The sequence below is a fragment of the Anolis carolinensis genome, chromosome 2 (genome assembly GCF_035594765.1).
Source record: "Anolis carolinensis isolate JA03-04 chromosome 2, rAnoCar3.1.pri, whole genome shotgun sequence".
NCBI classification, from domain to species: domain Eukaryota; kingdom Metazoa; phylum Chordata; class Lepidosauria; order Squamata; family Dactyloidae; genus Anolis; species Anolis carolinensis.
In genome coordinates, this window is record NC_085842.1 from 108,489,921 (window position 1) to 108,516,023 (window position 26,103).

The 26,103-nt window shown below is 41.3% G+C and overlaps 1 protein-coding gene across 7 annotated transcripts in view; it reads right to left on the minus strand.

Annotated features, from left to right (window-relative positions):
* The window catches only part of p4ha2 (prolyl 4-hydroxylase subunit alpha 2), a 54,124-nt gene extending 28,590 nt beyond the window's left edge, over positions 1-25,534 (minus strand). For 3 of the 7 annotated variants that reach the window (XR_010003850.1, XR_001729964.2, XM_008104738.3), the window contains exons 1-3: positions 25,332-25,534; positions 2,983-3,082; positions 1,187-1,283 (exon numbers count right to left, since the gene is read on the minus strand). Coding sequence is in view for 5 of the 7 variants with exons in the window: in XM_008104738.3 (XP_008102945.2) it covers positions 1,187-1,283; positions 2,983-3,064 (179 nt within the window). In the remaining 2 variants the exon portion in view is untranslated. Of the gene's footprint in view, positions 1-1,186; positions 1,284-2,982; positions 3,083-9,345; positions 9,540-24,986; positions 25,138-25,331 lie in introns of all 7 variants that reach the window. The other 4 variants (XM_008104733.3, XM_008104736.3, XM_016991454.2 and 1 more) reach the window with 3 other exon arrangements.
* Between the last annotated feature and the right edge of the window lie 569 nt (positions 25,535-26,103).

The window sequence follows — 26,103 nt, forward strand, 5'->3', positions numbered from 1 at the left end:
CCTGAGACAAGGACAGGGATAAAGACAGCAAAAATAGGGGGAAATGCCAACTGCAGTTGACATTTGGGGTTTAAATTTAAGGTAACATACAAAGAGAAAACATGCCTCAAGGAGCTGAAAAAACTGGTATAGAGGTAGGAGAAGTGGTTAAAATTCACCACTTAAGCCTTCCATGTCCAGAGGAAATCCATCTTTAATGAAGAGGCAATCTGTGATTCAGGGAGAAAATTTCCAATAGCAATTATAGGCCACTGGTTCAAAAGTAAACATGGGCTATATCACAAGAAGGGGAGAGAAGAGATAGTACACCATGGTGAAAAGTGATCAATTTTCACATTCTACAGAGTTTAGGCCACCTTCTTCAAATTTGTGCTTCCATATGTGCAGGACTACAACTCCCCTAATCCCATAGCCAACACTCCCCAAGACATCTGGAGCATCCAGGTCAGGAAAGATCCATTACTTCAGCCAAACATTCTGGAGTTTTGCTTGGACCCAGAACAGCTCTCTCTCCTATGCTTCTAGCCGCTTTGAACTACAGGATAAACACTTTAGGTAATGTATTCAATATGTGGAGGATGATCTTATAATCAAGAGAAAGGGAAAGAGGAGCAATGAAGGAAGTTCATATATGGGCAAGAAATTAAAATAATAATAGAAATGCTATCTTGTTTTTCTTTCCTTTTGAAATTTTTAATTTAAAATCTACAATCCCACCAATCTAAAAACAGAAAAAATAGACTAGAAAATATTGAAGTGCAGCTTTACCAACTCACTTTTGCTGTGGCTGAGCAATAGGGGAATGAGACAAGTTACAGAGGATTTCATCTGTTGTTATCTTAGAGTATGTGATGCAGATGGACAGGGAAAGGAATTTAAACACTCCATTAAGATATAAATTTGAAGGGTATAGGTAATAAAATTTTCTTTAAACATTAGTGGTGTGATAACCTGTATTGAAACAACCACCAATTACCAAAGTAGTCCTATACAAATCTGTTAAAAAAAACACTAAAATCCATTGATTTCAGAGGAACAAACTACATATCTAATGTGCAGTAAGCACATATAAATTTGCTTTAATCAAAATAAATATAGGATGCAACCATAGTGACAGGATAAAGCAGCAATGTAATCACATTAAAATGGAATAAGTAAATGAATAAATAAATATGTCTTAATTTACCTTTTAATTTTAATCAGTTTAGATTCTTCTTCCTGAATATAAGCTTTTAACGACTGTACCAAGTCCTTTTCTGCATAGATTAGGTCTGTCATCTGGCCTTCAATGGAAGAAAGTCAAATATTATTACATATTTAAAGACAACAGGCTATCCACCTTACCCTGTGATATTAACAGATACTGCCGGTTTTGGGAAAGACACAAAAAGCTGGCTCATTAATATGTATGAAAAATTTATATACAACCATAAGAGCTATTCAACAGTGGAACTCACTGCCTTGGAGTGTGATGGATACTCCTTCTTTGGAGGCTTTTAAACAGAGGCTGGATGGCCATCTGTTGGGAGTGCTTTGATTGTGCTTTTCCTGCATGGCAGGGAGTTGGACTGGATGGCCTATGTGGTCTCTTCCAACTCTATAGTTCTAAGCAGAAGTTATGACACCATGAAAGGAGCGGTGGGGAACCTTGTGGGAATGGGGAGGGGGCACATTCCCTCTGTGAATGTGCACGGACTTGAAATCATCTATTATTGACAAAATAGGTGTTGCTATTTTTTCTTTGTGTGACTTATAGCAGTTTGTATTTGTTATAATTGATATCTGTATAAGAGTGAGTACCCTGTCAGGACACTTTTTAAGAGGATACCATTTTTTTCCATTTTGCATTAAGAGAACCATAAATACATATAAGGCACATGGTAGTGTGAAGTCAAATACTTAGATTATGTTCTTAAAAACCTTTATATTATAGTACACCATATTACACCACTTTACCCTCCACAGATTCATAGACATCTGTGTAGATCTCAATATTTATTTATTGCCACTGACAAAATTAAAATAGTAAGTTTTTACAATGTAACATTTGAACTGAAGAATCAGCACAAATAGAGTATCCCTTATTCGAAATGCTTGGTTCCAGAAACTAAAAGTTTTTGTGACCAGCTGCTCACTTCCAGTTTTGGGAGGGGGGAATGCCATTCATTCCATTTTGCTTTGGAAAACTTGACTTGTTACTTCTTTCTGTGAGATATACCCTAAACATTGTATAAGTCTAGAAATCCTCTGCCACTTGGTAATATTTAGAGGAAGATTCCAGGTGCAGACTGTGGGCTTGCTATAAATAGCCATGGTTTAAGTATCGAGGGGCACATCACCCTTAGAAGGCAGGCCACCAGCTCAGAGCAACAATGACAGCATGGAATTGCTGTTGCCGCTGCTTGAGGAAGCACCCACAGTGGTGAAATCAAACATTTTGAAGAGATTCACAATACTGTGAGATTATGAAGGGCTAAAAATGAGGAGCAGTTCAAAACAGCAATAATTTTTGAAGATTTAGAGGAAACTGAGTGAAATACCAGATAGCTCCCATCTTTAAGGATCCCTCTTTAATACGGTCACAGGATTTTGAGAGAGGGATCCTTACCTTTTTAAAAAACTTACCATGCTGAACTCACTTAAAATTATTCTGGCCATGTTACATCGTTCTAATAATAGTAGTACTTTATTTTTATACCCTTCCTCCATCTCCCCAAAGGGACTTGGGGCGGCTTACATGAGGTCAAGCCCAGATAAAAACAACAGCAATATAAAACACATCAAATGTAGAAAAGACATACACAAATTATAAAATTTAACATTAACACATAAAAATAAAGTAGCAAACTTAATAAAACATGATTAAACACTAAAAGGATTATAAAAACAGACTGGATAAAATGCACCATGTGAATTTTGTAAACATGAGGTAGCTGATAAAGTGCTGCAAGTTCTAACCATGAGGCCTGTGCATTTCCATACCTATAGAAGTGAAAAATTCTGCTTGTGTTTGCCCAATGCAGAGTAGGCAAGTGAACAGCAATTGCTTAATCCATGGAGTCATCTTGAATATATGGAATATCTGCAAGATATCAAGAGAGAGAAACATAAACTGATGGTTTGAAAGATAAAGCCTAACCTTGCCAATCTCTGGTAAAATTTCATATAGCTTTTCAAACAACTAGTGACTTGAACAAATTCAGATTTTTACCTTAGTAGGAGAAACTTCACATGACTTAATCCAGGTGCATTATTGAAATGGAATGCTGTTTTCTTAATTCCTTCACTTTTAAAAGATATTTTTAGCCAAAACAACAACTGCTTAATAGTTAGGCAACATAAATTAAAGGTTTATTTTTACAATCTATGTATTAGAGTGCCAATTTATTTATTATTTTGCTTATTTTATAGTCCACATTTTTCCCAACTTGGGACCCAATGAACTTACAAGACAGCTAAATTTAAGTAAAGAAAAATATTTTAAAAGTTAGACCACAATCAATCAAGTCATCATATTAAAACACCATTCATTTTTTCAAGTGTAAAATCATTTTAAGAACATATTTTTATTTAAATATATTGCCATATGTTGCAAAAGGAAAGTCCTTTATGATTACAGAAAACCACAACAGCACTGTTGTGAAACATTGATTTCTTCATGTATAGTAATGAAACACTAGTATGAAATGCTTTCTTGGTATGAGGTCTCTTCCAACTCTATGATTCTATGATTCTATGACTTCTAAATAGGACTGGCAAGAACGTTCAAAATTATTTTAGAAATGGTTAAAAAGTATGTTCCTTGAGAGATAGGCAACGTGACAGGCAGAATCCTGAGCAAATAAGGACTTGTCTTGTAAATCGCAAAACTTGGGCGAGTTCATATGGGAAAATACAGTTCTTGGGCTCACACTGTAGAGGATTTTATACATGACCAAAATTTGAATTTGTCTGAAAATAAATCACAAGCCCTGGAAGGTATTGTAACAAGGGAGTCATATGCTCCTTTTACAGGCACTGAGCCAATACATTTTGGACCAGCTGAAGTTTCCAACATTGAAGTCATCTCCCTGCAGAATGTGTTGAATTGAATAGAAAAATGTCTCTGTCAGCATGAACAGGCTTGCCCTCTAGGAACAGGCACATTTGATATTCAAGTTTATTCCTTGCAAATGCTACTAAAGCTCCCTTCAGGCCAATAGAAAATCCTGGGCATCCATCCAGTTTGGTGACTGAATCCATGAATACATTCAAAATGCAAACTTGAATCTTCAGCAATAGTGTAACCCCATCTAGCATAAGCTGAATCCCTATTCTCTGATCCATGTTGAAAATGACATCGAGCAGCTCTATTTTGCATGGATTAAGCTTCATTTTATTCACCCTCATCAAGCTCATTACTGACACCAGACACTGGTATAGAACTAAAATAACTTCCTCAGATTTAGGTGGAAAGGAAAAATAGAGGTGGATGTCATCATCATACGCCCTATTCGGATTCTTAATTTGGATCAGGATCCCAACACCTGTAATGTACATTATCAAAATATGTTCCATTAATTACAGTGCCACAGTGATGTTTGGATTTGAATTGGCTAAAGAATGCAAGCATAGATACTTCTTTAACATAACGCATAAAATGATCCTAACAACAACATACTTATACGTGCTCACAGAAGCACACACACAGACATACTCTTGCATTTGGTGGATCATTAGTAGTGTCAGCAAAGGAGAGAACTCTGTTTGGTACCTATTTGCTATTTAAACTAAAGAGTGTTTCATCCCATCCTGTTATCACCTGGCATTGACAGCTACCCAGTTTCACTCTGTCGCTCCTTAAAGACCTTACTGAGGCAGCCTAAGAGATTTTGCTGCTTCAGAGAAAGAACAAAATGACATATACAGCAGTCGACAGCTAAGTTGCAGTTCAAGGAGAATATCTTCACTACTCTACATTGCATTGTGCTCGTCTGCCTCTACCAAAGCCTAACATTACCTACTGTTATAACTATGGGGGTAGAATTCAAAGACACAGACTGAAATATCAGTATGCAAAAGGATCTTGTAGTACTAAGAGGCTGACTAACAACCTGATGTTTTTCTCTGCTTCTCAGCACTGCTAGGATGGAGTCTGCTGGAGCCCATCAAATGAAGCAGGGCTACTTCTGGTGGGGATCTGTGCTGGTAGCGTGCTGGCAGCACCAAGAAATGGAGCCCCTCATACAAGAAGCTGGAGGAAGCTGGTGTCACGACCCGGCTGCAGGGCACCAATAACCATACACAGAGGCCAGAATCTATCTAATATCTTTATTGAAGGAGTAAATAAAGTTAATAAAAACAAGTGTAGAAAATAGTCCAGGATGAGACCTTTCAGGAAAGGTCAAAATTAGTCCAAAGAAACAATGTCCAATATGAAATATTAAGGTCCAAAGTTATAATCCAATATCCGAAACACTCACTTTGCCAGGCAAAGTGAGGGGAGATGACAAGGTCCTTTAGTCCAAGAACTTGAACGAGGCTAGGAAATAACTTGACTCTCGGAAAACAAGGCTTGAATACAAGACAGCAAGGGACGAGAAACAAGAACAAGGTCCGTGATGTTTACTTGGCAAAATCCGGGAAACAAGGCAAGGCTGGGTCTTGGAAAGCAAGGCAAAATCCGTGGAAGAACAAGGCTGGAAAACGAAGGCTTGAATCAGGAACAAAGGCTTGGAAGCGGAGTAGCTGTCCACACACACTACTCCAGTTGCTGACGAATTGACTCCGCAAGAACCCTCCGGGAGCAAGGAACCTAAATAGGCCTTGTTTTCCTCACCAGAGAACACTTCTCTGGGGAACCAGAACCGAAAGTCAATCTCTGTGTCCAGATGTATGACTCCCTAAAATTTCTCATGGGAACAGGCTTAATCATCTGAATGCTTTGCTGCTATTCTCAAACTCCTGCGATTAGCCTGTTGCACTCCCTTCTGCAGGAGAATGTAATTACGGCGCGAAAAAGGGGGAGAACTCGACCCCGGGCTTGTTTGGGAGATTTCTGGAAAACAAACCTCCTGCAGGTGCAAAGGCTCAATTTCTGGCTGAAATGGTTCCCTTTCTGGCTGAAATGGAGGAAAACCCAAGTTCTCCTCTTCGTCAGTCACAACAGCACTAGGAATGGGACTACCATGCCCATGAGTCATCACAGCTGGGGACAGCAGGGAAGTGACATGGGATGGGATCCCATGACGACCAACAGTAGGGGGACAAAGTTTTACGCTGTTCCATGGTTTACGTCACCTGTCCCCCAGCTTCTCAACCTCTATTTGATGATATCCTAAGAAAACAAAGTTGGTAGCATAGGCTTTTGTAAGCTAAGGACCTCATCACATGGAGGTCCAGAAGCCTGGCAACAGCGGGAGACAGCGTGTGAAATCGTGGGACAGTGCTCAGCTTCATCCCCTTACTGTTACGGGCTGACATCCCACTATGTTTTCGTGCTGTCCCCGGCTTCCTTACATGCTGTCCCCAGTTTCTTCAGTGAGGAGATGGGTAATCATCCAAGTCCTCAGGGCTCCATCTTAGCACACTGCCAGCATGGAGCCCAATGGAGCCCCGCCAGAAGTAGTCCTGTGTTATAAGTTGGGCTCCAGCAGAGTCTTGTGCTGGCAGCATGCAAAGATGGGGAAAACCACCCATCTGATGAGGTCATAAGTCTAATAATAATAATAATAATAATTATTATTATTATTATTATTATTATTATTATTTCTAACCTGCCCTCTCTCCTTGAAGGGACTCAGAGCAGCTTCCAAATGCAAAGGCAAATATTCAATGCCATATACAATAATAAAAACACAACATAATAAAATAACAAAGAAATCATAGTTAAAAGCGCATATAGTCTCTACTTCCCTAGATGCATATGAGGAATGCTTATGCATTTGTTCTAGCACAGCTACTGTTTTCAATATAGTCTAAACCTGTGAAGAAAACATAAATATGAGCTTTCATAAACTAAGTCTGAGGAAGTATACCTCAGGCACATCTACACTGCAGAATAAAGTTTGACACCACTGTAACTGCCATGGTCCAATGATATAGAATTTGTAGTTTGGTGAGGCACCAGTATTCTTTGCCAAAGTAGGCTAAAGAACTTGTAAAACTACAACTCATGATTCCATAACATTGAGCAATGGCAGTTAAATTGGTGTCCATCTGCATTCATTCTACCCCTAGACTACGAAAACCTATGCTACTAATTCCATTCTCTCAATTAGTTTCCATGATACCACAAAAGTCCTTTACATACTGTTTTCACTGGTATATATATACAGTAGAGTCTCACTTATCCAACATAAACGGGCCAGCAGAACATTGGATAAGCGGATATGTTGGATAACAGGGAGAGATTATGAAAAAACCTATTAAACATCAAAATACGTTATGATTTTACAAATTAAGCACCAAAACATCATGTTATACAACAAATTTGACAGAAAAAGTAGTTCATTACACATTAATGCTATGTAGTAATTACTGTATTTACGAATTTAACACCAAAATATCACAATGCATTGTCTACAAAAATGTGTTGGATAATCCAGAATGTTGGATAAGTGCGACTCTACTGTAATACCATTCCAACTTTTGCTTAATATGGAAACACAAGAATTGTTGTCTTGATGTGCTGCGAAGGAATCAAAGCACTGACTGATCACAAGCTTTTTCTTCTTGAAGTGACATCTCTAAGCACTTTGTATATGGAAGAGATGTCTGAGAGGATGGACAGTTATTATTATTATTATTATTATTATTATTATTATTATTATTATTATTACTGCATTATATTAGATTTATTTATACCCCATGTTTCTCCCCATAGCAGCCAAGTTCCCATTGAGGGCATTGCAATTTACCTATCATTCCAAGTCTCCAATGTGTTCATGAGGAGAGCTGTGTGTTCCTGTCACACCAGCCTGTGTACTGAAAGGCTTTATGTCTGCTCTGCACTTTCTGATTTTTCTCTCCCCATCCAGGCTGGCACTAGTCCAGAGGTTCACAGGCATTTTTTCCTACAGTAATCATGAACTGCTTGCTAGTTCATAAAAAGCAGTTTCCTAAATGATATCATCCTGTATTATTTGCTCAATGCCACGTAATTCGAGCTCATTTAGAACAGAGAGAGAGCGCACACACTAATAAAACTGATTCCACTTTTCAAGTAATTCACAGGTAATATGAGAATTTTGTAAAGCTGAGTGACAAGTGCCAAAGAGAGGTCTGCCAAGAGTAAAACCACAATAAACGATATAGCAGCAATAGGGAACAAGCCAGCAGAATTCCAGAGGTACATATATTTGGATACATGAAGGCATGTTTGTCTATCCAAAGCGCTTGTTCTTGTTTCTTGGAGACATTACACACGATTTGGCTAAGCAACTGAATTTTCTGGATAAAACAGCAACCCACCCACCCCACTTACATGTTCCTTCAGTCGTAGGCATCTACCAAGTCAACAAATATTATTCACTTCAGCCAGTAGTCTGAATCCTTCCCAGCTTTGCCATTGTACATAGAATTATGAACATCAACAATCTGAAAGCTTTTTCTAAACTTGGATTGTAAAAATTGATTTTATTGGGAAGAGCAAAGACACCTGGTCATGGAATTTTTACAGTGCACCATGCCATGCCTTCTTTCCACAGCTGTTCAACTTCAAATAAAAATATTGTTTTTAAAAAATGAATACGAATAACATTAACACAAACTGAGCCAGCACGTTGTAATGATTTGACTTTGACTCTGCAGACTGGCCCTAGAAATCCCCTGGATGACTTTGGGCAAATCACTCTCTCTCAGATTTTGAGGAATCCCTCTGAACAAATCTTGCCAAGAAAACCCCTTGACAGTTTCACTCTAAGCTTGCCAAAAATCAAAAATGACTTGAAGGCACACAACAACAACGCAAATATATTTAATATGGTAAAAGTAAGATAATTGACATGAATATTGATATAAAATCCAGCTTGTGTTTTCACAAGAGCATTCACAATACACAGCAAACAGAAAATGGGGCTTGGAATATATAACTAAATGTAGGAGTACAATTTTAACCTGTTCAGTCAGACAGAGAAATGCAGACATTCCACAGCTGAGAAATGCTTCAGAGCAACCATTTAGTTTTTACATGCTACCTTTCATTTAGAATGGCTAGAGAACAAGAGAGGAAAATGTCATGTTCTGACAGGTTGTATTACAAGATCATTTTCCCTGAAATTCTGTGTGTGTCATTTATAAAAGCTGTTCAGAATCCTGGGTGTCTAATACTGCACCAAAAATATATAAATGCGAGACAGGTCTTACTTTAGGCAAAAGGTTGTCACTTCCTCAAAGGCTCTTGGTAGCAAGAAAGTAGAAATATTCAGCATGTAGGAAAAATGGTTCAACAGCAAACTGCTGTTTAGGCACCCAACCACACCTGCAGCATTTGTTATTTCTGTCCACAGTTAAAATGTCTGACTTGCTTATGATTCAGTGCAATCTCTGGAGATTATGTTCTGCAAAACAGCATCCAGATTCTCAGTTACAAATATATCAGACCAAGCCTTTGTTCAGATGGTCATTCACCGTATTTTTTTTTTTTTGCAGTCTCTATTAAAAACATGATACAAACAAGGACTAGGCTTTTCATAGTAACTTTGTAGTGAGGTAGATGCTCAAAAGCAGTAACTGTCATGAATTACAATAAAATGTCTTCTATCCTAGCAGACTGAATCCTTCTTGTGGAAAGGCTGCAGCAGACTGAAGCCTCCAGAATGGCAAGTTTCCAGCGAGCCTAAAAATGGCTGTGATCAAGACGCTGTTGAAGAAGCCATCACTGGATCCCACTCAATTTGGAAACTTTCAGCCTATTTCCAAACTTCCCTATTTGGGCAAGGTCTTGGAACATGTGGTTGCCTCGCAGCTCCAGGGATTCTTGGTTGACACTGATTTTCTAGATCCAGCACAGTCTGGTTTTAGGCCGGGGCATGGTACCGAGACAGCCTTGGTCGCCTTAGTCGATGATCTTCATCGGGAGCTGGACAGGGGGAGTGTGTCCCTGCTGGTTCTGCCAGACCTCACAACGGCCTTCAATACTGTTGACCATGGTATCCTTCTGGGACGCCTCGTGGGGATGGGACTTGGAGGTACTGTTTTGCAGTGGCTCCACTCATCCCTGGAGGGTCGATCCCAGATGGTGTTATTGGGGGATGCCTGCTCAGCCCCACAACCGTTGACTTGTGGGGTCCCGCAGGGTTCTATACTATCCCCCATGTTGTTTAATATTTACATGAAGCCGCTGGGAGAGAACATCAGGAGTTTCGGGGTGCGATGTCATCTCTATGCAGATGATGTCCAACGCTGTCACTCCTTCCCACCTGTCACTAAGGAGGCTGTTCAGGTCTTGAACCGGTGCTTGGCCGCTGTGTCGGTCTGGATGAGGGCCAACAAATTGAAATTGAATCCAGATAAGACAAAGGTACTCCTGGTCAGTCGGAAGGCCGAACAGGGTATAGGGTTACAGCCTGTGCTGGATGGGGTCACGCTCCCCCTGAAGGCGCAGGTTTGCAGTCTGGAGGTGATCCTAGACTCATTGTTGAACCTGGAGCCCCAGGTCTTGGCAGTAGCTAGGGGAGCCTTTGCACAGTTAAAACTTGTGCGACAGCTGTGCTCGTACCTTGGGAAGCCAGACTTGGCCACTGTGGTCCATGCTCTTGTTACATCCCGGTTAGACTACTGCAATGCGCTCTACGTGGGGCTGCCTTTGAAGACTGTTCAGAAGCTTCAATTAGTCCAACGGGAGGCTGCCAAGTTAATAACCAGAGTGGCATACAGGGAGCATATTACTCCTCTGTTACGCCAGCTCCACTGGCTGCCAATCAGCTACCAAGCACAATTCAAGGTGCTGGCTTTAGCCTATAAAGCTCTAAACGGTTCCGGCCCAGCTTACTTGTCCGAACATGTCTCCTGCTATGACCCACCTCGAAATTTAAGATCTTCAGGTGAGGCCCTGCTGGCGGTCCTGCCACCCTCACAGGTGCGGCTGGCAGGGACGAGAGACAGGGCCTTTTCAGTAGTGGCTCCCTGTCTATGGAAGGCCCTCCCAAATGATGTCAGGCAGGCTCCCTCCCTCCTATCTTTCCGTAGAAAAGTTAAGACCTGGTTGTGGGACCAGGCCTTCAAACAATAATAGTAGGATTAATTACTACTACACGCTTTAGAACTCAATGACAGACCCAGTTTTTTAGACTCGAAATACGCCAATTGTATATTTATATGTATGTTTTTGTGAATGTTTATTGTATTTAATTTTAATTGATTGAATGTTCTGTATTATTTTTATATACAGTAGAGTTCCGGTTAACCGACTTCCGGTTAACCGGTACTCTGTATTATCCGATGTCTCAGGCCCCTTGGGAGGCGCTCATGCACGTTGCTAGGTAGCTTGCTATCTACCTAGCAACGCGCACAGGCACCTCCCAAGAAGCAGGGCGGCGAGCAGAGAAGCGCCTGTGCGTGTTGCTAGGTAGATAGCAAGCTACCTAGCAACACGCACGGGCGCTTCCCAAGGGGCGGAGTGGTGAGCACTCGGCTTAAGAAGCACCCCTGAGCGTTGTTAGGTAGCTTGTTATCTACCTAGCAACGCGCACGGGCGCCTCCCAAGAGGCAGGGCAGAAGCGTCCCTGCGTGTTGCTAGGTAGCTTGCTATCTACCTAGCAACGTGCACGGGGATACAACTATTGTAATAAATAAATAATAAATAAATAAATCGCCCACTCCCTCCCCCCAAAGCAAAAATTTATTTGTGTGCATGAGAAGGATTGGGCCATTTTCAAGAATATCTGAAGCCTTTAACAAGCCAGTCAGTTAGCAATCTGGCTGCTGCTTCTTGGACCATTTGAAGTTTCAGCACATTTTTAAATGCAGCATGTGAAAAGTATTTCAGTAATTTAATCGGGATATAACCAAGGCATGTGGCATCACTTGACACATTAGCATTCTGGCCACTCCGGAAATCTAGGCTTTCAGGGTCAGGACTGAATCCAGAAAGACCCACAAGGTGGAAAGCTGTATTTTTAAGCAGCATGTAATATAATCCAACACAGATAGACTCTTTTCCCAGATCTTTCTTTCCACTGACTTGTCTAGATTGAGCTGCAATTTGTTTGCCTCCATTACAGTTGTCAGACACTGGTTCAGCACAAGAACAGCCTTCTTGGAATTAGGTGGAAAAGTAAACAATAGATCTCCGTTATCACCACACTGGTAACACCCAACCCCAAAACTCCACAAAATTTCTCCCAAAAGTTTTGTGTAGATTTTAAATAGTGTAAAGGACAGAACTCTAAAGAACTCCACAAGCAAATGGCCAAGGAGCAGGCAGGAATCGCCCAGCATTACCCTCTGAGAGTGTTCCCACAGGAAAGAATCTCTAAAATCTCTATTCTAGTTCTCTAGAACAGTACCCTCCCAGAACAATACCATGATTAGTGGTATTGAAAGTCACTGAGATATCCATCAGAACCAATAGGAACACACCCTGTCCAATTTCTGGCATAGGTCACCTACCAAAGTGACAAAGACAAATGTATTTCCTATTTCCTGAACCATCAAAGACAAACATAAAAAAGAAAAATGTGTGTGCGTGTGTATGTATATATAAAAATATGTGTGTGTGTGTGTGTGTATACACACACACAAGTCCAAACTGACTAGACCACGAAAACTGCCATCAATTTTTCCTACAGCAGAAAACAAGTATCTTGAAGTTTTGGCCACTCTCTCCATTTCTCTCTAAGCAGATACTGCCCATAAATTACTTGTCACGTAGCATTAGCTAGAAAACATACCACTACAGACTTCTTGATTACAGTTCCAAAAAAGAGGGACTCTTAAGAAGCAATGGAGTTCTTCATATTTCAGCTATGGAAACATATAAATACCCTGCTGATTCATTTATTTTCCACATGGCTTTCAAAATCTATATATTTGAGTTCACCTGGCAGTTGAGTTTTAAGAAGCATATGCATGCAAAACACAAAAAAATATGTAGAGCACTTAGCACCTCCAAAAACTACAGTTCAAGTTTTCAAGAGAAGTTGCGGTACTAACGCAATACTTTCAGCAGAGTTAAACAGGGCTTGCTCTCAGTGAAATATGCACAGTACGGCCATGAGAACTTTTCTGGTCAATGATGTACTCATTTCCATCTAACTTTCCAGGATCCTCATGCCTGTGGTCAGGGCCGGTCCAAGGCAATTTTCAAGTGTAGGCGAACAGAATTTTGCCCCCCCCCCTCCCAAATCAATCACTGAAAAATAAAAGTGTTGGATAAGCAAAAATGTTGGATAATAAGGAGGGATTAAGGAAAAGCCTAAATAAAGAACAACATTCTGAAAACAGGGGAAATCCAGAAGGAAACAATCAGGGCCAGCTAACATCTCCCAACCAAGGCCGCCAGGGAGGAAGCAGCCAGGCTTTGAATCTACAAGGCCATTAAATGCTAATCAAGCTAGCCAATTGCAACATTCACATTAGCCTCAAACAGACAAGAACTCTTTCTCCCACCCTGGACTTACCACAGATATATAAACACCACTTTCCTAGCTTCAAACAAACCTCAGAACCTCTGAGGCTGCCTGTCATAGATGTGGGCGAAACATCCCGAGGCAGGCGGCAGGACCGATCGGTAAACCGGCGGTGAGATGGGCGGCCGCCCGCTTGTGCCATGCGGCCGCTTGGCTCTGCCCCGTATCCTTCGAGGATATGGAGAGGGGGAAAGCTGCCACATGGTGCATGTGCAGTGGTTGGAGAGGGTGCCTCGCCCATCTCGCTGTTTGGACCACCTCTGGCGGATGGGCAAGATGGGCGGGGTGCCCTCTCCGAACACTGCGCATGCGCCATGCGGCCACTTGGCCCCACCGCATATCCTCAAAGGATACGGGGCAGAGCCAAGCAGCCACATGGAGCAAGTGGGCGGTCGCCCATCTTGCCGCCAGTTTACCGATCGATTCTGCCACCTGCCTTGGTCCTGCCGCCTGCTGAGGCGCCTCAACGGCGCCCCCCAAATTGTGGTGCTCCAGGCAACTGCCTATATTGCCTTACGGGTGAACCGCCCCTGCCTGTAGAAAGGGCTATCCATTTTGTCATTCTACATAGTATGAGGTAGGGCACTTTCCCTCCTGAAGCTCAGGTCCAGAACAGGGAAAGGCTAAGCAACACATCCATCCCATTAGTCTTTGCCCCCATCCTTACAGCATTTAGGATTGAAGCTACCTAAACCTTAATCCAATCCTAGCCATCAATATCTTGGCAGATATAGAGTAGGTGTGGAAACCACTGGTCCTAAAAAATGATTTCGCCCACAGCCCCTACAATATTGCTCATTTGGCTGAAACATCTGGAAAATGGTCCAAAACATTTAAAACTCTAAAAGTTCACCATTCCTTGGCAGAAAGGATGAAACCACAAAGCTTTGAATCATCAATCAGACTGAGACTTAGCATTTTACACCTAAATTCAAAATGGAACACATCCTGCTTTAGGCCCAATTCAAGACATCCTGTGTTTATTCTGAAGTACATATACAAAAATAGTGTCCAGAAGAATTTTTAAATACAATATGTATGTGTGCGTCTATAAACACACAGCATCCAGATGTTTTCTTCTTCACATGCTCAGGACAGGTCCTATATTTTTTCACTCATAATTCATAATCCCAGTACTCCTCGTTCCTTAGGAAACCAAGATCTTTTTAAAAAGTATGGGCGATTTATATTTATAGTATACACTTTAATAAAGCAGAAACATTGCATTTGCAAAAAACCCTAAATTTCAAGGGTACTGTGACAGTTTGATCATCCTTTACCTAGATGATTGTCTGCCCCTGAGACATACATGACACATGACATTTACTTCAAGGGTGTGGTGTTGTACTGAACCCATGAAGACGTGTCTCTCATATAAACAGCAATTTGAGGTCTCAGGACAGACCTTGCTCTGGCTTTTGCTCAGGGCCTGTGAGTTTCTCTCACACATGAACACAATTATTCCCATGTATGAAAACCATGAGAAGAAACAGCAATGAAACCCACAGCACAAATCAGTAATTCGTTATCTTCCAAAAAAGTTTTGCTTTCTCAGAGACGAAAACTTATTAAATGAAAAACATGTTTCTTAGCACAGTTTGACTGTGTGGCTCCAATTCTGAGACTAACAGCCCGAGACTACTTTCTCAAATCCTACTGTAATCAATTAGATTTACTCTCTTGTGGAAAGTTCTAGGATTGAAAACTGAGAACATATCAACAAGGAGTATAAGGAGCATGATATAAGCACAATATATATTTTAAGTAACCAAACATGGCAGGAACAATACGGATCATAATTTCTGTTACATGAGATGGTGATACTTCAGAAGATGAAAAACAGAATAGCAATAATAAAAAAACACTCTTTCTATATTGGCTTAAATCTAAAGAATCATAAAATTAGTTCAACGTGCCTGTGAGATTTGTACTACTGTCCCTAATCACAAGGAAATTTTATTACTGCAACACACTGGACTCAGCAAAATGTTACCTATTGAGAAAATAACATCTGCTGTTTGAAACTGAATTTATATATATCAGAAACTGAGGCTATCCATTCCTAATAGAGTTACAGCTCTGAGAGGGACTGCAGTTATACCGCAGTGCCAGTCTACAAAAAAAAAACAAAAAACAAAAACTCAACAATCTGTTTTGTTATTCTTCGTCATTGTGGTATCTGTCATGGAGAACATCCATCAATCTTTTAAAGGATTTCATTTACCCTGTAATTACTGTCTCTAATTAATACTTTGCAACTTTGACTTTCTTTTTCAACCACATTTGTCATTTTGAACCTTCTAATCACAGAAAAGGAAAAGAAAATAAGGCGTTGTTTCCAATCTGTCCCATCCTCCTCCAAAAGAATCTCTCTTTGTAGCACCAATGGGAGACTCTGAATAAGAGATTTACTTACCAGTAAATGCCTTTAAGGAATGTGACTACCTTAAATGGCAATATGTATTTACACTGCTTAGAAGAAGTGGTGATGGTGTAATTGTAATCATTATCAGAAGTTCATCAACACTTACATATAATGCAGTTTAACTTCATTGATCTGCATTATATGGCAGTGTGGACTCAATAGAATGCAGTTCAATGCAGTTAATCTGTATTATGAAACTGTATTATATGGAGTGTAGATGGGGCCTAAAAAGAGAATGAAGGAAGATGACTCCACCCTTACTAGTATAGGTAAAGGTAAAGGTTTTCCCCTGACATTAAGTCCAGTCGTGACCGACTCAGGTGGTTGGTGCTCATCTCCATTTCTAAGCCGAAGAGCCAGCGTTGTCCGTAGACACCTCCAAGGTCATGTGGCCAGCATGACTGTATGGAGCGCCTTTACCTTCCCGCCACAGCGATACCTATTTATCTACTCACATTTGCATGTTTTCGAACTACTAGGTTGGCAGGAGCTGGGGCTAACAGCAGGCGCTCATTCCGCTCCCGGGATTTGAACCTGGGACCTTTCGGTTGCAAGTTCAGCAGCTTAGCACTTTAACACACTGTGCCACCACCAGGGGCCCTTACTAGTATAAATGATAGGAATAGAGGAGTGGACCTTCATAGCGGCTTCTTTCAGGCTGATACTACCCTGAGCCTCTCCCAATGGTGCTGTGAGATTAACCTTCATTCCATGAGACCAGGGTAATATCCTAAAATTACATAGATGCTGGAAAGGTCTCCCAGTTCGGGGAAGAAGGATAACCAAGAGGCTTTCGGGAGTGGGGGGATTGGGGGAGTGCAGCAGTGAGTCCTCTTTGGTCATCACAAAGTATGCTTTTTTGTTATTCTCTGCCTTTGAGTAGTTTCCAACTGGTGAAGACCTTAAGTCAGACATGGGCAAACTTCAGCCCTCCAGGTGTTTTGGACATCAACTTCCACAATTTCTCACAGCCAGTACGCTGGCTGGGAGTTCTGGGAATAGCAATCCAAAACACCCGGAGAGCCCAAGTTTGCCCAAAACCTTCAGTGGATTTTTGGGAATGGATGTGTGTGACTGGCTCAAGGTCACCCGGAGGGTTTCCACAGCTGAGCGGGAAATCAAAGCCTCGTCTCCAGTCAAAATCCAACACTCAACTCTTGCTGATACTAAATGACTGTGCTTAGTCCCTGAAGCCAAAAGCTTATATACTAAAAGTTATTTTTCTCCCTGAAAGGTAGTTGCCTTCCAGCTGGCTTCTCTCTTCAGTATTCTGTGTTTCCGCCCCCAAAGCAATGGACTCATGTCCTCCACATGCCTGCATCACCACCTCCTTTGCCAAATGGTTAATCTGCATCTGCAACTAATCAAATAGCAAAATGCTCAACAATAATCAGAGATAGTGCATGTGTTTTCATAATTGCATATGAGGAGGTGTTGCTAGCAAAGCAATCAGCAGGGTTCTTCTTCCAATGATGTTAGTGATCTTGTGACTATTTTGTTATGTAAACTTAAGAAATACCACATCAGGATTAGCTCCTGATAACTCTTTTAAGTTAGAACTGACACTGTATTTCCTGAAGGGTTAAAGGGAATTTTCGAAAGCTCTCATTAAAGTACTTTTAAGTTCAGCTGTCCAAGCAATCTCTCCTCTCAAGACAGAGATCCCAACACCGAAATGCATATAAATATGTGCTTAAATCAAACATAAAGCACATAGAGGAGTCTATATTGTCCATATCATACCATTTATTTTCTGCTTCTGGAGCAAGCGCAGACTTTGGAAACATGTAAACTGCCTTTTCCTGCACACAGCCCAGAATGTTAATTTGTAACATCCCTTCTGATATTTCTTAAAGTATCTTGAAACTGCCATGAAAGTTACTGTAAAGCCACAATTCTAAAATACTATTTTAAGTCCCTATGAACAAAATTATGCTTAAAATCATAGTCAGGGTGGGAAAAGCCTGAGAGCCATACATAGCCTTCAACTCATTTCAGCAGACCTCAAATCAACTTACCAAGCTCCCTGACTTGTTGCTTTATCATTATTTTGTAATTTTTCACCTAAGTGAAATAGCTAAATGCAATAGTTTTTCTCCCACCATCCTGAGCGCTGCCAAAAGCCCCTAACAGACCCTCTAAATCTACAAGCAAACGAATTCCAAATTTGATAGCAATGTCACTTCCAATTCCATTTCAGCATGACAAAGTGGGGCGAGGGGATGGGACCTTGTGTTGGTGTGTTCACACTGGTTAATTTTTTTCCCCAGAAACACATAACTTTAAATTAAGGAGTACTGTCCTTTCTTTTTATATCAGCCTTCCACAATACCCAGAACCCAGTATTTCCAGCCAATATGGCAAGGCTGGCTACCCTGTTCAGAACTATAACCCAACACCTCCAGAAGAACTTCTGCTTCCAAAAAAAGGTTATTAAATAGAATCTTCCTCAGTAGTGGTTTTAACATGGGTTTAATCATTAAGACTGGAACTTCAAAGAAGTGAATTAAATCCAATCAACGCAGAGTGCGAGGGTAAACCCTACAGGCTTCATTCTTAGTCTGTGGAACGAAGAAGGTAGTAAGACAAACCTCCTATTTATGGCAATATATTCCTGAACCTATTGTGGAAACAAGAATAGTGACTTCAATTGAAATGAATGACATCCACTAAATGTTATCATAATGTCATCCTGCAGGATTTAGCAAATTCGCAGCTTCTCCATCTTTTTTTCCATATTTGTAGGCAATAATTTTGTAGGGAATGGTACTGATAGAGCTTACATATATATGACCATACACAGGCATGTTTCAGGAAGAGCAGCAATCCAGCTGGTGCATTTTTCATGCCAATGCTCATGGCATCACTCTTGAGAAGTGCAAGAGGAGAATATATGTACACTGTGAATTATAGATGAGAGCAGAAAATGATATCTGAACCCTTATTCCACTCATGTGTGTTGTGTGCCTTCTAGTCATTTCCAATTTATGGAGACCCTAGGAAACACTTTCATGGAGTTGTCTTACCAAGATTTATTTAGAAGGGGTTTGCCTTTGCAGCTGAGAGATTATGACTTACCTAAAGCCAACCAGTGGATTTTCATGGCTGAGCAGGGATTCAGAGTCAAACACTCTAACCACTACACCACACTGGTTCTGCCACTAAATCACTACTGGTTATAACAAAAGCTAATACAACGCTGTAGTTTAGAGTATAAGCCAGAAGTCCTCAGTTCAACTCTCAGCTTAACTATGAACAGATTCAGTGACCCTCAGGCACCTTCTCTCCTTTGCTAGAGAAGCAAGCAAAGAACATGGCTTATGGCAATACTGGGCTATCTTGCAATTGTGGCAGAAGACCAGATCCATGAACCACCCATTGTTGATAGGACAGCTATCAAATGAGGAGAAAGAACTTGTTGGATGTACTTGGATAGGAGCAGAATTATTATTTGGCAACTGCTGGTTGAATACTTGTAATTCCTGTAAGTCATTCAGCAAAGTCTCACTGAAAGACTTATGGTATTGATCATCCTGCCTGCTAGAGATTATTGCCACTTCCATCACACAGCTGTCTAATTTATTTCAAATGTAGTTGTAAAATAAAACTGAATTTTCTGATGTAAAATGTGAGACACCAAAGCATTTTTCTTCTCGAACAATAAAAGCCTGAGTGGGAAGAAATGACAAATAGTCAAGCAGAAAATTCCCACCACCATTCAAATATGTGGGGAAAATGTTGCTCACTTTATAGTCTTAAACACAATATGCTTGATGTCTGTAATTTGATCGTGTACATTATAACATATAAAAGGGAATGTAAGATGCACGTGTATTTCAGATCCAAGAAAATGAAGACTATTGTGTAGATTCAATACAGTGGAACTGTGAAACAAATTAAAAATATATGGTACAAGCAGTAGACAGACAGGTATTGTTACCTATGGTCTGATACTCTGTTAAAGAGGGACCATATTTCACATACTGTCTAATACAAATAACAATCACTATTCATAACAAATGCTGTTTTGAGTCCCTATAGTTTTAGTTACATGGTACACAGATCTGTCCTGAAAAATTTCTAAACACATAATAATTAGGCTCAGTTTTGACCACAAAACACTGAACACTGAACTAAGGTTTCTACTTTAATTTTTTTTAAGGGTAGCAACAAACAGAGATAATAAAGCATTTGGACTTAAAAGCAGAACAAATCAAAAGGTGGTGGAAATAATGAAGCAAGACTTTCATTTAAACAGTTGTTTACTGGATTAAAAATCAATTTTATATTTACAGGTAAAGCTGAATTTCAGCATCAGTTTAAAAACTATAAAAAGCTCAAAGTCATAAAATTAAATATGAATGAATTGCCAGCCTTATCAATAATCCAGTCAGCACTGTGTAACATGTATTACTAAATTAATCTTTTTTTTTGGGGGGGGGGGGGAGAGAAAAAACAGAATTACGGTAGGTGTGATACAAAAACACATTATTTTGTATTTCAGGAAATCTTTGTACCTATGTGAAGAAGAAGTATAAAAATTTGCTTCCTGGGAAGCAATTGTACATACTGTACTCTTGCTGCCAAGATGAATAGGAGTGAAAAGTATGTCCAATCTAGGTTGAGTTTTTTGATAAAGCAACCCACCACATTCATGAATCATGCATAACAACGTGTGGTTTAACAAGCGCATGCTATATAGAAACCAGATATCCATACTGATTCAAAGATTCCAGTTACCATTTCTTTTGGGAATTACTAGTGCCAATGGTGAATTATTACAAACACTACATTCTGTTTCTACATTTGTGTGTGGCTTTTTTGGTATTAGCTTAAGGATTACTCTATTGCAGCCTTTTCTAACATGGAGCTGTCCTCTTGCTTGGGACTGCAATTCAGGCCCCATTTAAACTGCCATATAATGCAGTTTCAAACTGCATGATGTGGTCAGTGTAGACTCATATAATATAGTTCAATCAGTTAAACAACATTATATGGGTCTACACTGACCATATAATGCCATTTCAAACAGGAATATATGCCAGTGTAGATGGGGCCTCAGAGCATGCTTGACCACCATTAGCCCTGCTGGCAGAGGCTGAAATTTAAACAGGCAGATAACACCAGGACAGGGAAAGCCCTTCCAATAAGACCTGAGACTAAAGGATCACAATCAAAGGAAACTGATGCAGTCATTTGGCACCCTAATAGACACTAAACTAGTCTTTCAAAGCTAGCTTGAAAGGAAGATGATACAACAATATTACTCAAAATTGCAGGTTAGAAAATTATGCTGGGCTACAGTTTCCAGGGCTCCAAGGGCAAAATGAGATTACAACTTTGTGAGGAATACAACAAATATGTTGTATGCCTATAGAGGTTGCAGTTCAAAAAAGTAACTTTTTTGAACAGTACACATTGTCTCACTACAATTTCCATTTAAACCTGCTTTATAGGTTTGAGTATCATACCATATCAAGAATATAGTTGAACAAGAAAAAAATAACATCCATGTTACAATGAATTGTTATGCTTTAGAAACACTCTTGACACTATATATACAGCCTGCATCTGGATGGGCCAGCTAGAAATCCACAAGTTTGCCTGACATCAGCTGTGTACTATGTGATCCATTTTACATTGTAAACTTAAGGTACATGGATGTGGTAACCAAGCTATAGGATGATCCACGCAGCTCTTTTTGCAAAGTTTCACCCACATTTATGACAGGCATCTTCAGAAGTTGGAACATGGTCATACAGCCCTGAAAACACACAGCAACTCAGTGATTTTGGCCATGAAAGCATTCAACAACAAATCAGTCTCTTACTTAGGAAAAGAAATTGGAACTAAGATTATAACCAAGCAAGTCTCACAACTTTTAAAAAAATTGCTTTCTGAGAGTCATCTATAGTGCTCAAAAGTAAATTTTCCCAAGCTCTACCTGTCCCTTTTTCTTTTCCTAAAAAGAAAGTACTAAATTGTCAATTTTCCCTACAAGGCTGCCAAAGGACTTGTCTTGCATTGAGTGAGAACACTGGCCTGTTTAGCCCAGTGTTGTCCAGCCTTGAATGGCAGCAACAAGTCTCCAGGGATTTATGCAAGATTATTAGCTGGAATAACAGGTGGGTCTCTGCTCATGTACAAACCAAGCCTGACTAGGCATAGCTTCAAAAACCATCAAGATCAGACCTGTTCTGGCCATACAGTGGTTCAATCTTGTATCTCCCGATTCTTTGTATAAAGCAGCCTCTATAATTTCAATATGCGTCTTCTCTTAATTCCTCCTCAGGCTCGGAGATCAAATGCACAGTTTGGTTAGATGGATAAATTATTCTGCATTTTCTCCTGAGAACAAGTATGTCTGGGTTTGGTGCACTCCCCTTCCCTTCCCATCTCCAGCTCAATGTGGCTTTATGAACATGATCAGAAGAAAGGCTCAGTTTACTTTGCAGAGTTACTCAGCACCACTGTGTTGTCGAAGGCTCTCATGGCTGGAATCACTGGGTTGCTGTGGGTTTTCCAGGCTGTATGGCCATGTTTCAGAAGATACACTTCACCTCTTCTGGCAGCTCACTATACATCTTTCTCTCACTCTGGACCTTCCACAGATATATAATTCTCCCTTGCCTGGTTTCCAATATACCTCACAACCTCTGAGGGTGCCTGCCATAGATGTGGGTGAAACATCAGGAAAGAATGCTTCTGGAACATGGCCATACAGTCAAGAAAACTCACAGCAACTCAGCACCCACTGTTTCAACTGTATGCATGACAGGGTCTGCATCAACTTGAGGGATGCCTACCTGCAAATATGTACTGTATATACTCATGCATAAGTCAAGGGCAGGTTTTGCAGTCAAAATCATGGATTTTGATATAACCTATGGTTAAGCCAAGGGTCATACTCTGGATATGGGAAAGTACCAATACCACCGCCTTGGTTGTCACTGCCATGACCCACCCCAGGCCAGAAGGAGCACCATGGCAGAGAAAGTAAAGGGGGTCAGTACTTCTCCAGGACCTTTTGCCACTTTACTCATAGAAAAATCCCCCAACAGTTATGCTATAGTATTCACATTGACCCATGGATTAATCGATCTAGTCTTTTGGGGTTGATTATTTTTACTACAATTTCTAGATTTATACATGTGTCTATAGGGTGGATTCAGGGTCACATTTATGCCAAGGAAATTATAATGTGTTCTCTGCAACTGTCTACCCCACAGTCCCACATGATCCAATTTAAGTTATTGGAAATAACTGCACCCAGTCACTGGGCACATATCCCTTTGGAAATAAATGGAAATCACAATCTTATTGAAAAGGGTAACATGATGTCATATCTGTTAGGTAAATGTGAATCTCCATGAATATGTGGAGACCACTTTTTGAAAACCACTAGTCAAGAAAAAGCACGAAGTCAACTCTTTGAACAAGTGATATTCACAAGCATTCTTGTAATGGTGCACAGGTAATTCAGCTGTTAAACTGAAGAACAATGTATTTGGGCTGCCAAGGACAAAGATAAGCCACTACAAAAATATATTTGGCTAGCAAAATATAGTTATTTGTTTGAAGTTGAAATTGCAGTTGCAGTTGCCCAAAAATATGCACTCCCTTGAAACCTTTTAGTTTAAAATATGCACTCAGAGATTTTTTTAAAAAGTCTTCTTTGAAAAACAACATATTTTGTTTATTCACAAACATTTTGTATTAATTCACCATACAGGCACATTTCTTATTTAAGTTCAGTTATAGATAGGATGTAGTTCTCTGTGTGTTGAGTACACAAGGTATCATTATTAATCAATAGTCCATAGTCTTTAGGTACAGTTGTACTCAGTGAAGTCTGTAAGTCATACCTTTCTACTGAAATCCAAACAAGAACATGCATTCACCTCCACTGAGGTGTAAAGCAGACTGACTATAAAATGGAACCCTGAGTCTGGACATGTTCACTACAATCGCATGTCTATAACCCCACCCACACCAAAGAGGTAAAGTTAAACTGGCAAATCAACATACACATAGAATCAGGGCAGTAGCCAAGGGGGGGGGGGGTAAGGGTTCAACCCCCCCCCCCCCAAAATTTCAGGTTTAAAAAACCTGGTTTACTTGTGAATTTTAACAGATTAATCAAATCCCCACAAGTGTCCACTGAAATTTATCAATGGAGCCTGATTGCTAAATTATTTTGCATTATGGAACTACTCTTCATGATTCACTAAAAAAAAGGTTTCAACACCCCCCCCCCCCCCATTTTTTCTGGCTATGCCCCTGCATAGAATACAGGTTAGCAAATATATACATTAATGAATAAATACTGAAAGGCTTGGGAGGTTGCTTGGAGGTCAAATGATGCTTTCATTTCAGGAGTGCAAAAGAGCAGGGTTGGTGGGCGGAAAATGGAATAGTTTTTGGAAAACTTCAAGGCTACTTAAAGCAGTAGACAGCTGCCATTCTACAAGGCTTAAGTGGATTGGGTTGTTGTGTGTTTTCCGGGCTGTATTATGACCATGTTCCAGAAGCATTCTCTCCTGACGTTTCACCCACATCTATGGCAGGCATCCTCAGAGGTTGTGGATTTCAAAGCAAGCATGCCAGCAGAAACATGGTCTCTGGCATGTTCGTGAGACAAAAATCTTGCTTCCAACATCAGAGAGCTTGGTGCACAAGATGCAGCTCGCGAGCCTTCCTTCTGACCTTACCTGGGGAACAGCGAATGCACCCAGGGCTTACCTATACAAGCCCCGGGAAGAAAGCGCTGCCGTTACCCCCAGTCCGTGGTCTGGAAGGAATCCGCCCGGGAAGCGAGCGCTGGAGAGGCGCCAGGCTCCCTCCATCCCGCCCCAGCGATGAAGTCATTCCCGGCCGCTTTCCCACTGGCAGCGGCAACAGCAGCAGACCCCGGCCACGCCAAAGACGCCTCCTGACAGGCGCCCACTTACCTGGGAGCAAGACCCCGACTCGGATCCTGACTGGCTCTGGAAGCTAAGCAGGCTCAGCCCTAGACGGCGCTTGGAGGGGGGGGGGCGCCAAGGGATCCTAGGCACTGCGGGCGAGACTTCTGAGGCAAAACCCCCTCTGGCCAAGAAAACCCTACGGAATGCATAGGGTCACCGTAAGTCTACTTAAAGGCGCGCACCCCCCCCCCCCCCAATCTTACATGGTGTTGACAAGGGAGGGGGAGCAATGAGTCACCAGGAAAGGTTAAGTAGCGCAGGAAGAAATTAGGGACACAGTTATTAGGAGGAAGAGGTTGAGTAGTAGTAGTAGTAGTAGCAGCAGCAGACCTGGGGCTGGGCACGACAGTAGGGACCTCCGAAGGCGTTGGAGCCGGCAAAGGAGAAGAGGAAGCTCCTGAGCCTTCTCCCGCTCCTCTAGAACACGCAGCTGGCCCTTTCTCTCTCTCTCTCTCTCTCTTTCTCGCCGGCGCTTTCTAGAACAAGCCTGGCACTTCCAGCCGGGCTCCGCTAGCCACGCCCCCTTCGCTGATGCGCTTGGCCTCCCGCGCTCCTATTGAGCCGCTGCCCCGTCGGAAGCCCCGCCCCCTTGGCCGGGACACGCCCCCGCCGAGTCCTGCAGATGCTGCCGTAATGCCTCTAATAGCTCTCCCCCCTGGCCCGCGCCCTCGCTCTCCGTTTCTTTCGCTTGGGAGAGCCCCACCACGTCTTCTTGAAGAATTCAGAAGCGTACCCCAGCCTAAGGGAGCATCTACGCTGTAGAATTAATACGGCTTTGACACAGGGAAATTCCAGACAAGAAACAATCAGGGCCAGTTCACACCTCTCACAGGGCTGTAGCCAAGGGGGGCGGGGGTTAGGGGTTCAACCCCCCCCCCCCCCCCGAAATTTTTCAGGTTTTAAAAATACCTGGTTTGCCCATTAATTTTAAACTGATTAACCAAGTCCCCATGAGTGTCCACTGAAGTTTGTCTGTCTTGAGTGTCCACTGAAGTTTATCGATGGAGCCTGATTTCTAAATTATTTTGCGTTATGGAAATACTCTTCATGATTCGCTAAAAAAAAAAAATCAACACCCCCCCCCCCCCCACTCACACACACA